We start from the raw sequence: 14,164 nt of genomic DNA, 5'->3' as shown, positions 1-14,164 counted from the left end.
TCTGAGGCAGTTTTCTTGAGACACGTGGTGTGTCGCCTCAAGCATTAACTTGGGGTGCTTGCTTGCACGCAAATACACCAGACACATCATGCCTGTATCTTGTGGAACCACGAACTGTGAATTTTATCTCGCACTCCCCGTTGGTCTTTCAATTTCTAATGCCTTGCCGAGGAGCAAATTTGGGCTTATATGTAATTTGACAGCAGGCAGCAGCAGGGAAGAGAATATCACATTGAGCAGTGAGGCTTTGACAGCATTCGTCCCACTGTTCTTTTCAAGAAGTCCTCCTCCCTTCCCCCCGCCCCTCACCCCCTCCCCACCGTGAAACGTTTCCAGTCATGGGGAGAACGCTGTGTGATCCCGCTACAGCTGGCATATAACAACTCACTTTCATGACTGGGATGAAAACCCAGTTTCTGACAGCCATGATGATGATTGGCAGTTGTTGAAAGATCCTAGCAGTTTAGTGACAGCTGGGATGGTGTGTTGGAAGTTGAGCTGCAAAGCGGCAGCTATCAGGGAGAGCACAGGTGAAGGCCGGCATTATTCTGCAAGATGGATTTTTTCCATGTATTGGTTTTCCTACTGGCATTCTTCTAATACATTCTTTGCAGTGGATGTGTCCTCAGGTCTGGGGCAGAAAATGAATTCCCAAAAGGCAGTAGGTTGCTCACTGCTCAGCTCCTTTTCCCCTATTGTGTGTGGATTTCTCCCACCTGAGGTCTCCTATTTGTGAATCCCATGTCAGCCTTGGCTTAGCAGATCTGAGTGTTGTCAAGCACTGGGTTGCCAGGTAACCAGAACTGAAGTCACAGTTTCATTTTTGCTTAATGTCAGCAAAGCTGAACGGTGCCGGTAAGTCTATTAAGTGTGTCTAGCTGTGGAAGATAAATTAATCCTAGACAAAGAGTAAAGCTCTTCTTTTTTTTTTTACTTGACGTTTTGAGTGTCCTGAATTATTCTTAATCTCTATTCACTGATGGAGAACTTCAATTGCAATTTAAGCAGGAGAAAAAGCATTGCACTTGTTTGTATTGTGTTTTTGAGGATAGCATTTCACCCTCTGCATAGTAACAGCCTCAGGCCCTATTATGTTAATTCACACCTTGATAGCTTTCAGGAATGAGAATACGCTTACGCACTCTCCAATTTAAAATATTTGGATTGGTATTATGTACTCATAGGACATAAGAAGGGTTATAAATGAGAAGAGGACATTCAGCCCATCCAGCTTAGTTGCTATTTTTAAAAATTTCATCCCGCTGTTGATTGAAAGAAACCAGAGCATTAATCTGACAATTTTGACAACATTGCTGGGCAGCTTGTTCCAGACTCCCACAAACCTTTTTGTATAAAAAACTGACAAAAAGTGGGGTTTGTTTGCTTTTTTAAATTTATTATTAGACTATAGAGATTCGGGGATAAACCCATGCTGCAGAGTCAGCAACCCTTCTTTCATACCTGGGGCGTGCATGTGCTCCTTCGGCAGGGTCCGGAAGTTTCCGAAGGAGTCCCACCTCCTGGGCCACGACACCGTGCGCGCGCTCATGTACTACGCCCTCAAGGTGTGGAGCGACATCGCGCCGCTCAACTTCCACGAGGTGGCCGGCAGCGAGGCGGACATCCAGATCGACTTCACCAAGGCCGACCACGACGACGGCTACCCCTTCGACGGGCCGGGGGGCACCGTGGCCCACGCCTTCTTCCCCGGGGACAGCTACGCAGCCGGAGACACCCACTTCGACGACGACGAGTCGTGGACTTTCCGGTCCCCAGGTCAGTCCTGCCTCATGAGCCCTGGAGGACACAACCCTGCTCTCACCACTCCCATCAGACCAGGGGTTTCCGGTCCTGATCCAGGTCCTGGTGCCGGTCCAGGTTTTCAAGGTGTTTTTAAGGCGGCGGCACCTGAAGAGCTGGGAGGAGCCATTCAATTGGGCCAGTTAAGCCAGTAACCAGCTCGTTTAGCTCGTCAAGAGTTGGAATGAAAACCCCCACATTAGGCCCTTCAGGACCAGGACTGGACACCCCCGCTGGACATTTTGTTTTGGTCCAGATACTGTTTTCCATGATAGAATGGTGGGGGGGGGGGGAGGGAGGGTAGGGGACCTTCTGACAATGTAAAAAATGTGTAGGAGGTAAGTCTGCAAGGTTAAGTATTATTGTAGGAAACCTCTGAAGATAACTTGTGTCTCTGCCCGATGTCCCCACACGCCACTCTGAAAAAAAGTACAGTCGACTCGCTTAAACTGACACAGTTGGCCCTGGAAGATACAAAATATCGAAAAAATGCTTTGTTCTTGGTCGGACTTTAGTATGAAAGCTTGCCCCCCCCCCCCCAAACAAAGTTTCATTTAGAGTTATTGACAGAGGCAAAGGCGTCCAGGATTTCTTCTTTCGTTGCACTTTTGTATTTCCACATGGCAGTTGTACAGATGAGACTGAGCGCATTAAAGGCACTTGTGACTGAGCACTGTAGGTTGTGATGTGGATTTGCCATCTGTAATGTTGATTTGCTGTGTTGCCATTTCCCACAGTGCTGCTGAGAAGTGCTTTACTTTATCGCTTAGAGGTGTCAATCCATATGCTCCTCAATTTGAGCTCATTTTGCTTCGGTTCGAGCATTCGTTCCTGGCACAATGCAATTACCAGCTGTTAAGATCCAGCTCTGGAGCAGTATTTATAGGATCTGGCCAAAGAGCAGTGTGCCAGATGGAAAACATGACAGTGGTGAAAGCGAAACGGAAAAACTCTGTCTTCCCATCAGAGACACACTGTGATTGATGCTTCATTTCTCATTCATAATTTCTGTTTTTCTCCACTATCGCCTTTGAGGCCCAGGCTGCCTTTATCATCAACATTGATGGACAGACAATTTCTATTTTCAATGCCATTTCCATTACGCTTAAAGATACTTTTAGTTTCCTGATCTGTTTTTATCATTTTTTTTATTTCTGATATTATAATTTTAATGTATATTTATCGTCAAACATGCACTACAGCATTAGCAGATAGCTTCCATATCTGAGCCATATGGTTGCTTTAGCATTAGGTGGACTGGAGAGCATGTGACTCCCAGCTTCCACCTGGATTGGACACCAGTTCATCACAGGAATCACCTGCACCAATGCTGGTCTCCACTAATACAGCTGGGTGAACTGGGGCAACTGGGTAAAATATCTCACTCAAGGTACAACAGCAGTGACTTAAAACAACAACCCACCAGTTAAGTGTGTTACCCACTATGCTAAGCTGCCTTATACAACAATAGCATTAAGGAAAAAACTTAAACGCTTAATCATATCTTCTATTTCAAATAGATGGAAGTCCACAAAATCAGTCTCATAATCCATATGATTTAAGGTACTGCATTCAGTGTTTTTTTATTTCTGTACATATGCAGATTTTTAAGGAATTGTGAAATGATTTTCCTGGAACTGTCATTTTTGTGGGAATGCTTCTGCCATGTTTCAGAAAAGCAATAATCTTTAGATAACTTTCAAGGACAGCGTGCTCTTCAGCTACGAACAAATGTGTTATCTGAGTGGAGTACGTGCTTAAACCACTTGAGAAGACATATCTCGCAAGAAGATGAATATTATAATTCATTTTTTTCTGTTTTGTTCATTGCTTGGATTGCTATTTGTTTCTCCATACGGAAAGTTGAGGCAATTCTTATGCTTGACATGGAAAGGCATGCTGGAATCAAAGGCTCTGAATATGCTGCCTGAATTATGATGTTTAATCCAACTCTGTGCAACCTGATTCCCCAGAGGGGGGTATTAATATGAACGAACATGACGTATTCCATTATAGTTCATAAACCGCACCCTGCTGGTTAATTGAAGAAAAAAATGCATCTAAAAAAAGTCCCTTTCACTTTATCTACCCTTCCAGTAAATAAGCAGACCGCATTCTACAGAGGTCATCAGATAGTTGCTGCAATGATTATATTTGCGACGCCAGTGATTTTGCTTTTGTTAATTACCTATTTGTCAAGGTGGCTAATGCAGGCTGATTATTTTGGCTGAAACTGCGCACACTGGACTCATTAAATGAATGCATTTTGATGACTTGCACAGTATTTGGAGCGCGCGCGTCAGACTGACGGTAGAGCACAAAGAATTCATGCCCGCCCATCATAACAGTGTGGCTGCAGTCCCGCGGCAGCCTCATTAGCAACCGCTGAGTGCATTGTCGCACAAACTCGGCGTATTCAGAGGGCTTATTAAGGTTCCCCCCTTGAGTGGCTGCATATGAGGACAGGGAGGTTGTTTATGTACCCACCACCTTAGGCAACAATCTGTGATTGGCTTTATCTCTCGGAGTGCCATCTTAACTTCAGACCTTGAGGGAAGGCTTGACATCCCAGAGGCGGCAGCAATGTGACCTTCACCTGCGCCTTCTCTTCCATAGCTGTGCTACATTTTGAAAAGCTACACGCGCCTGTTACACAGATAGTTCCCTCTTGAGAGCGAGCCAGGTACAGTATGTCAGCAGAGTGGCAAAGAGACGTGCCGTTTCAAATTGGCCCGTGTCTGCCAGCTGGTCCGGCACGTGCTCCTTCACCAAGGTGAGCCTGGCGAGCTGCAGATATGTTCGGCTTTGACTGAAACAAAGTGAATGTTTGATTTAAGCCAAATTGCGTTACCTGATTACACTACTAAAATAATCCCATTAATCAAGCAATCAGCTTTTTTCGGCCCTTAAGCAAATAAGGGCTGTAAAGATTTGTGGAATGTCAATGCAAGCAAATTTCTTGCAGTCTCAGGGAAGCACATTTAACACGCACTGTAGGAGTGCGGTCCAATCCAGGCTTTACGAGCTACAGCCCCACGTCCTGATGAGCCATGAAAGTGAGAAGATAATATGGATTTCTGTCAATGTCAATACCCAGGGGAATTACGGGAAAGGAAGTGGGTGTGTATTGGGTCAGACACTTGGGTTGAGATTAAAGGGATTGTTACTCCTGTAACTTGAACAGAAGATGCAGAGTGCCGCATTTTAGAGAAAGGGCAGATGCAGATGGCTACTAGCAAAATATAAGCAAAAATATATACAGTAACGACATCAACAGTAACCCTCCCCAAGAAGGTTGTATAGCCTATATATAATTTGGTGGTAAATTGTAACTTAACAAAATACTTGATTGAACTGAAAAACAGTAATTGTGATGATATCTATCTTGGACATACAGGTATATAAATATTCATTATAAGTAGTGTTTTATAAATGAGGCACTCAGGTTGTAGGTTTAAATCCAAGACTTTTACCGCATTTTAAATATGTCCTTTAAGCTAAAAAGGAAATAATTCACAGCATACATTTTTAATTTCCAAAACCCCAGTTCATTTCGCTATCCTCTCTCTGGTATTACCCCTCAGGCATTATTTTCAGGTGTTCTTAAAAACAGGAGGTAACCTGAGGCAAAACAAAACCTGCATATTTAGCTCTTCAGACCAGCTTTTCTGTTCACATATTTTTAATACAAGTAATCTTGGACATAAGTGTTATGCGGTTACAAACCTAACAGCAAAACTAGAAAAATACAAGTGAGGGAAAATAACATCAATGCAGAATCCCAGTATTTGCCCTCAAGCTTTACTTTGTACATCTATCATAAAAATTAGAATATCAACAGAGAGCCTCTGACCTTCAGCTCAAATGGGTATCAGGCAATTACTCTGACATTGATTCTAATTAATTTAATTTACATAAGGCTTTTACGTGAAGGATCCCAAAATGCTTTATGTATAAGAAAGTATGCACTTCATCCACCATTGAAGTGGGAGAACCTAACCTGTCTCTACAGGACAGCAAATCAGTTAGAGAAATGAGGAATTGCTTCACCAATTGAATTAAGGGAACATTCTAGGGTGGTGTAAAAGCCTAGAGTGCAATTTGGGACTTGGACACTGGAGTAACACCCCAGCTCCTACAAATCTCTATAATGACAGAGTGGTTTGGGTTAACATCTCATCCAAAAGATGAAAATATTAGCACTGACTAGCCAGATTCCAGTGTTCTTTAACTCCACACATCTGTCATTGAGAATTTCCTCACAGTAAGACACCACATGTGACATATTCAACATCTGGTGTTGGCAGATGTTAGTTCCAGCACTGTGTAAAACCTGAAATGGACACAGTTGCTATGCAGTAGGAGATTTGTGCTTCCTCATGCCCCATTTAATGAACCAAACCCTGGACATATGAAGCATCATCAACATTTTGACTTTTCTACCTTGTTGCACAGACATGTCATCTTTCCTATACGTTTCCTATGATCTGTAGAAATCCCCTGCTTTAGTAGGATATTCATATGAGGAGAGATGAAAATTCAGTTTCAAAGAAGATAATATTCTCTTTCTCTGAATAATGACTGAAACTTTCAGGAAGTTTGTCACCAGGGAACTGTGGTATGGTGGGTTACGATTTAGTATAATTTTAGATGTGCTTTTTTAATTGGCTTTTTTCCTGCTTAAGCTGTTGTTTTTCACTGTCACACAGCAGAGAGCTAGAAGCATGGTGCAGCATTCCTTAAGAGCTGGAAGAGAACATAGATGAATACCTTTTTTCAGTACCTGAAAGTTGGCACTTCTTCAGGCACTAACAGCTTTTAATTTTAGGACTTGGAGGAGAGCACAGCAGAATTATTATTTTGGTTGTAGGAGTTGAGTTTTTAAAGCCACAGATTCTTCAATTTTGCCCCCTGTGGCCTCAGAGGCAGCCACTGTAACTTAAAAACCGGGTGTCTGGATATTTCTCTTTCTCATTTTGGCTTATCATTCTCAGCAGTCTCCGCCTCCACCAGCTGTTGTGGCAAATTTGTGATACAGCAAAAAAGTTGCCACCTGTCATAAGCACTCCTGTTTGCCACCTCCTCTTGAGTGCAGATGAAAACAAAGAACTTAAAAGAAATCAATTACCCGCCTGTAGAATTGTGCCAACAGGAGGGCAGCACCAAAACCACAGCCTTGAGACCAGCTCAGCTCGTCCCGGGTGCTCAACTGCCACTCCCTTCTCATTGTATTGGTGTTGCTGTCACATTCCTTTTGTGAATGTGAACCTTTTTTTTTTCCTCTGATGACCTGGCTGGAGTGTAAATGTGTTTTTCTGATTTATACAAAAGAAGCAAAATCTCAGGGAAGACTCTGTGGAGGCTGATGCAAGTCAAGCCCCAAATGGTCGCTCCTTTAATCTGCTGTCTTTAAGACTGGATTTAGGGATATGCAGTATGTCCAACAAAAGCATACATTTTTAATAAACATGCGCAAACAGTCTTTCCAGTCACAGACAACTCTGCAATATTACTTTATAGGAATTTATTCCTCTCACACTCACTACCTTTCGGTCGGTTTAACCCTGCGTTAAATAAATCCCCCTAATTTGCCTGACTAATTGACCATTAACAATCTATTCATCTTTTCCTTGTGTGACTTTTTTGACAGATGAATTACCCAGTTAAGCTTAATGTGTTAAAATACACTCTGCAGTACTTAAATTGTGGTAGAGACTATAATACTTGTGAAAGAAGATGTTTTAGAGCTTCTAATTCATCTTATGACATTAGACTAAAACAATCCTTAACAGACTACTGTTGTAATTCTGTTAACGTATTAGTTACTGACAGGAGTGAGAAGAGGTTATTTTATATTCATAGCAAAATGTTCCTATATAATATGTATGGATTTCAACAAGAACAGTTTATTTGTGAAATATTTTTTTTCTTCAGATACTCCTTATCCCAATTTAGATTCTTCAATTTTCAATCATATAATCGTATATTGATCTGACATATTGTAGTAACCCTTCAAATTTGGGATTGCACATGCCATGAACTAATATTTCTGATACCGTATTTATAAAACATTTGCAGATTGCCAGAAATGTGATAATAACTAACGTCTACTGTAGATTTATTTTATGTTAGCAACTGTCTGTAATCCTAATCATAGTATGAGGCAGAGGATTTGAATAATGTTTTATAACATCACTAACAGCAGGCTGGGCGGCACAGTGACAGAGTGGTGCGCCAGTTTCCCCCCCCCAGTCCAAAAAGATACTGAGCAAGACTGGCCCTGGCGTACGTGTGTACCTCCATCTGTATGAGTGTCCTGTCATGGCCTGGTGTCCCATCGAGCTGTACCTTGCCTTGTGCCTGTTGCTTGTTGGGATAGGCTCCGGCACTACCACAGCCCCAATTTGGAAGAAGTAGTTAGAGGACAGTAGCAGATTTGCAGGTACTTTAGGGCCTGTTACATTAATAATCCTTACACTCACAGTAAATATCGCTTTTCTGGACATTCCCTTATTGCGCTTTACAGGTAATGGGGACTCCCCTCCACCACCACCAATACACCAGTACACCAGTACGCTCACCACACACCAGCTGTTAGTGGGTAGGAGAACAGAATAATGAAGCCAATTGATGGGGTTTATTAGGAGGCCATGATGGATAAAGATCAGTGGGGGAAATTCGTCCAGGACACCAGCGTAACACCCCTACTCTTTTTGAGAAATGCCCCATTTTTTTTTAATGACCACAAAGAGTCAGGACTTTGTTTTTAACGTCTCATCCAAAGGATGGCGCCTTTCTTTACAGTATAGTTTCTCTGCCACTGTAGTGGGGCATTAGGACCCACACAGACCGAAGGGTGAGCACCGGTCCCGATTACTGGTCCCACTAACAAATACCCAAACTAAAGTGTCAACAAGGGGGATAGTGGGAAAAGGGCATGCGTTCTGAAATGTCAGAGTTACCAGTGTTTATGCTGTGAGTCTCCCGTAGGAATGATGCACTGCTCTCAGAGGTCAGACAAACCTGCTGGACAGCTCAAACACTGCCAAACCTGTTGACATTATATAGATTATGTGCCACTGCTTGGGGATTCCCAGATACACCCAGTCAGTACATAACACATCCAGATTCGAACCAGAGATGCTTATGCTTACAACTGACTGAGGCACTCGGGATTCTACTATTTTGATTTGTTTATTTTTTAAGATTATCCTAAATGGAAAAAAAATGGTGAGGATAGGCATATTTATCTGGCAGGGAGAGTACATTCCCAGAGCAGATGTAACAGTGTCAGCTCCCTCCAATGAGAGTCCCCTGATGCTTGTTAATAGCTGTTAGGCCTAGATATGTTTTGTATCTCAGAGGAGTTCCCTCTGATTACTGCCACTGAATTGGTTTTATTTCTGGTGTCTCTCAATATTAACCAAGCTGATTGTCTCAAATCAGTAAGGAGAAGCAAACTGGAGCAACTGCCAATTTTGTTTTATATTATAAAAAGCTTTTGTAGCAGTGTGAACTAATTTGGATTTATCTTATGAAAGAAGTCTGAATTGGGTCACAAAGTACAGAATTGTAAACTTTAAACAACATGGGGAAAATGGGAATAGAATAACAGGACAACTCAAAAATTATATTAAATAGAAATGTAATACAGTTAAGTGTCAAAGAGGTAGTTTTTAATAAAACAGACTTCTTTTTAAAGGCTTTTTTATCATTTGCAAGAGCTGATGTTTCTCAAATTGAATGTCGCTTGTTTTGTTATTTGTTTCAAAGAAACCAACTGTCATTGGAGGGGAACATATGGGTCGATTTCCAGAAATACACCTTAAAAATTTTGTTTTGTTTGTCTTTCAAGATTCCCATGGAATGGACCTGTTTGCTGTTGCAGTGCATGAGTTTGGTCACGCCATTGGTCTGGCTCATACTTCAGCCAAAAAGTCCATCATGATGCCTTACTACCAAGGTCCTGTGGGAGACCCCCTCAAATACAACCTGCCCTATGAAGACAAAGTCCATATCTGGCAGCTCTATGGTAATGTTTTTGTCATTATGCAAACTTGAAGCAAATGTAAAGTTGATGATGATGATATGATTGTTTCTGTTTAAATCCTGTAAGGATACAAGTGACACCTTGCATTTATACCGCTCTGTTTATCCCAAACATTCCCAGAACACTTCACAAGGAGTAAAATGGAGAATTCAGTACATCTGAAGGTCTGGGAGGTCTGTGTATGTGGACCATTCCGTAGCGGAACCTCATTATTAAGGAAGGTGGGAAAAAAAAGAGGAATAGCCTGCCCAGTTAAATTGGAGAAGGGGTTGAATAAACGCTCATAATTGTCAGCTGCTTATAACCTACCAAGCTGTGTTCATGAGGTCTTATGGAACGTTGCAAAATGCAATGTATAACACTGATACAAACTGAGAGAACTATTTTATTATCATTGCACAGATGTCTGCCCCAATATATCACATAATCCATTAAAAAATCAATGAAAATTGTCAGTGAAAAAATGTAGTCTAGTTTGAGAATGCTTCAGCTGGAATTCACTCAGGGGACTATAATTTGCAACTCCACCTACAGTATTTCATCTGACTGTTATGCTCTCAGGCTGACATTACTGTAATTTATACTAAAAAAAGAGTCTCTGTATGCTACCCACCCTAGTCTGCTAACTTAAGGTGGGGTCATAAATCTAAGAAGGTCCAATTTGTGACAACTTCTTCAAAGGTTTCCTTGCAGTACCCAGCTATCCCTAAAAAGGGCTGATACTGGCTTGTGTTCAGTAAAAAGCTGACTGTCAGACTTCATGCTCAGATCCTATTTGATTAGTAAAGTCAATGCAAATCTTATATGTTTGAATAAGAAGCGAGTATTGATTTCAATCCAGTGTAACTTTCATACACTCGTTCATCAGAAAAGTTAGTTTTCTCTTCCCATATTTGGGTATTTTCTTCAGAGATTTTTTGAATGAAAACAATTACCAGGAGTAATTCTTACCTGTCACGTGCTGGTTGTTGTTGTTGGAATTCAGTGGTTAAAGCTCTACTTCATTTTCTTGGCTGTGCTGGCTGGAAGGCAAATATCCTTTACAAATCGGCAGCACTGGCAAGTATTAACAGTGTGTCCCAGCAGGGTTTATACCCGAGTGCTTAGAAATCAATTTGTTTCTCACCAGTGAGTGTGTGAGATGAATCCACAGTAGCAGTAGGGGACACACATCACGGATTAGATTCCCTGAACAGGGCTTGCCACCTTAAAACAAAAATTCAGGGGAGAAGCAATTTGCAATAGAAAAGTCTAATAACAAGATTTCTAAGGCTCATATAATGATGTAAAATCAAGATAATTAAATCTGTCCTCACCCTTTTAAGTGTTTAATGCATTGCAATGTGATGAGCCAATTCTGAATGATAACTATTGACATTGTGTTGACTGTTCAAAGTATTGTGGATTGACAGGAGGAGATGTGGGGAGGAAATAAAGTGGGCACTTCTTTCATTTGCATTATCCTTTGCCCTGTATTCCTAATGCCATACATGTTTATCTGTTTGCATGCTTTGGGGAATGGGCTGGAAATTGGTGATTATGCTTGTATGTGTTTTTGAGAGCTCCAGATAAGAGACTTTTGTGTGCGTTGTGTTCTATAATGATGAGACCCCCTCCAGTCCACCTCCAGCTCCACAGAAATGGGCATCTGATAATGAGACAGTGCTGTACACATCATTATCTCAATTTTACCCACATTCTGCGGTTTTTGCCTGCTAAAACACATACTTGTATCATGTCAAAAACAGTGAAGGCAGCAGTAATGTGAATGTGTTTTCAGCCTGAGAAAACCCTTTGTTTTTAATCTTAAGTGGAAGTGGGATTTAAGTCCCACTGTTGGTGGGATTTGTTTTAAACAGAGGTGTGTGAATGAAACTTTTTATTTTTAATTGCTTTTCCTATTACTTTGTGGCTGCTTATCATCGTTCAGCATGCCAGAGAGAAGCAAATTTATTACCACCGCTCATTAAAAAACATGGAGCCTGTTAATGCCTGTAAGCCTGCATTAAGCAACATTGATCCATCCATTTTCAGTAGTTGCTTTATCTGTGAGAGTATCGCAATGGGCCACCGCCAAAGCCAGCAGGCACAGGGCACATGGTGGGACCACATGTTAGAGGGGACACTTGCTCATCAAAGGCTGCACATACACAAACCTGTGGGGTATTTTAGAGACTCCTAGTGTATGGGAGGATTTTAGGACCTGAAGAAAACAAATGTGAACACAGGCAGAGCATGCAAACTCCAGATTCAAACCCAAGAGCCACAGTACTACCAATGCTGCCCGCTATAGGGATCAGCCGTGTACACTGTAATTCACGTGGAACTGTGTACAAAATAACCAGTCTAGTATTGTGATTTAAAAATGTTTACATGGGCCTACAATCTGTAATTTATAGCATTGCTTGTACAATGTTTTGTATTGCACATTGCATGTTCTTGGGTGTTCCTAACCCTACCCAATCTGCAGCCAATGTTATTTTATAATCTCTGCATCACTGTATACTGTATGTTGTGCCCAATACACTTCCCATATTTTGGTAGGTAGAGTTTGTGATTATTTTATGTACACACAAGCATAGATTTCAAAACAAGGTCTTGCTTGCCTCAGATACATGGAAGAAAATGGTAGGTTATTAGGGAAGGAGAGGTTTGAAAAAATCACTGTCGGGGGGGTGGAGTAAAAGTGGTTTCTCTGCCCCAGGTGTGCGAGATTCTGTGTCCCATACTGCTCGCCCAGATGTGTCCAGGACTGACGACCCCCCTGTCCTGCTGGACCTTCCTGAAAACAGATCAACTGTCCCGTAAGTAAGAGCCTTTCATTGCTATCTGTTGGATTCTATGTGTATCTACTGTGCAGCCTGTACGGTACTACAAATACTGCCAATGCTAAAGTACTGATGTGATTTTCAGAGAGGATTCTCTCAGATATGTTATATCTGTAATTTGCAATAAGCCTCAGATCTCATTTCTTCACCCCTCACATGTCAATAAAAATGCAGGCAGGGGTTTCTTTCACCCAGTTGGTGATTGTAAGGAAATGCTGTGAAAAAGAAAAGTGTTCTGTCCCTGTCCTCCAATGAGGAGAATTGGATTTTCCTGTTTTCATCTTTTTCAGAGGATTTAAAGGGAAAAGATAATCGGCACCTCTCTACCCCCCACACACTCTCACCCAAAAGTGTCATGGAGACTGTTTTATCCATCCATTCTCTTTATCCAGTACAGAGTCACAGGGGAGCTAGAGACTATCCCAGCAAGCAGTGGGTGCAGGGACACACAGACACAAACATGAACACAAAAAAGAGACAATTTTCCCAGAAGCCAGTTAACCTAGCACTATGTCTTTGTACTGTAGGAGGAAAACAGAGCATGTGAACACAGGGTGAACCTACAGTAAAAGCTCCATGCAGATAGTTCCCCAGGAATAGAACCCAGGGCCCCAGCACTGGTTGGCAGAAATGCTAACCACTGCACCGCCCTTGAGCTGTTTTAGATTTTACCTTAAATATACATTATATATATTTCAACACATACAGTACACACATAAAATGCAATACGTCAAATTCAGGCAGGTCTCCCTAATTCTGTTATTAATACTGGAAAAGCATGGAGCAGAGTCCTCATTAGGTGTGCTGATACCATCTGCCTAGCTGCTTGCAAGTTTGATTTTTTGCAGAACAAACATGTGCGCTGCGAATTAGGGCCCAGCGCAGGTCAGTGTGTTGTGACGGCAGAAGCTGTGATGCGTCAGTACCTTTCTTCTCCACTCTTGTCAGGCCCGCTCAAGACGCTCCGGACAGGTGTAACACGCACTTTGACGCAGTGGCTCAGATCCGAGGGGAGGCTTTCTTTTTCAAAGGTACAGGCTGTGCGCAACGCTGCATGCCGGGGGAGCTAAGATTTCAAAAGGAGAATAATAACTACTTCAGAACATCTAGAATTACTGTGCACTTGATCTTGGAAACTAATAGGTTTCGGTGTGATACATTTGGTTTGGGTTGTTTCCTTTGCACTGACTTTCCATGCCATTTTAGAGATGGTCCGAATAGTCGTGGGTCAGGTAATGCTGTGACCACTGGAAATATAATTTCTAATAAGCTTGATTTTAAAAATGACTATAAATTAATGCAAAATAAAATTGAATTAATTGCAAAGGGAAAAATGTTTTCTTGGAACATGAAAAAATTGATCTCCATTTATTAGATTTTTTTACTTTAAAATACCTATATAACATATAATAAAGGTATACAGTATATATTTTAAACCCCGGAGTTTGCTGTTCTGAATATGATCATCTTTAGAATTCTTGGAAAG

General features: G+C 41.7%; 1 protein-coding gene across 1 annotated transcript in view; it reads left to right on the top strand.

The window, feature by feature from the left end:
• The window catches only part of mmp17a (matrix metallopeptidase 17a), a 59,409-nt gene that overhangs the window by 38,506 nt on the left and 6,739 nt on the right, over positions 1–14,164 (top strand). The window contains exons 4-7 of the mRNA XM_088935906.1: positions 1,490–1,776; positions 9,656–9,832; positions 12,555–12,654; positions 13,627–13,709. Of these exons, the coding sequence (XP_088792032.1) occupies positions 1,490–1,776; positions 9,656–9,832; positions 12,555–12,654; positions 13,627–13,709 (647 nt within the window). The remainder of the gene's footprint in view (positions 1–1,489; positions 1,777–9,655; positions 9,833–12,554; positions 12,655–13,626; positions 13,710–14,164) is intronic.

This window comes from Atractosteus spatula, chromosome 17 (genome assembly GCF_055471065.1).
Source record: "Atractosteus spatula isolate fAtrSpa1 chromosome 17, fAtrSpa1.hap1, whole genome shotgun sequence".
NCBI classification, from domain to species: domain Eukaryota; kingdom Metazoa; phylum Chordata; class Actinopteri; order Semionotiformes; family Lepisosteidae; genus Atractosteus; species Atractosteus spatula.
Note: the sequence above shows the minus strand (reverse complement) of the source record. Positions and strands in the feature narration are given on the sequence as shown.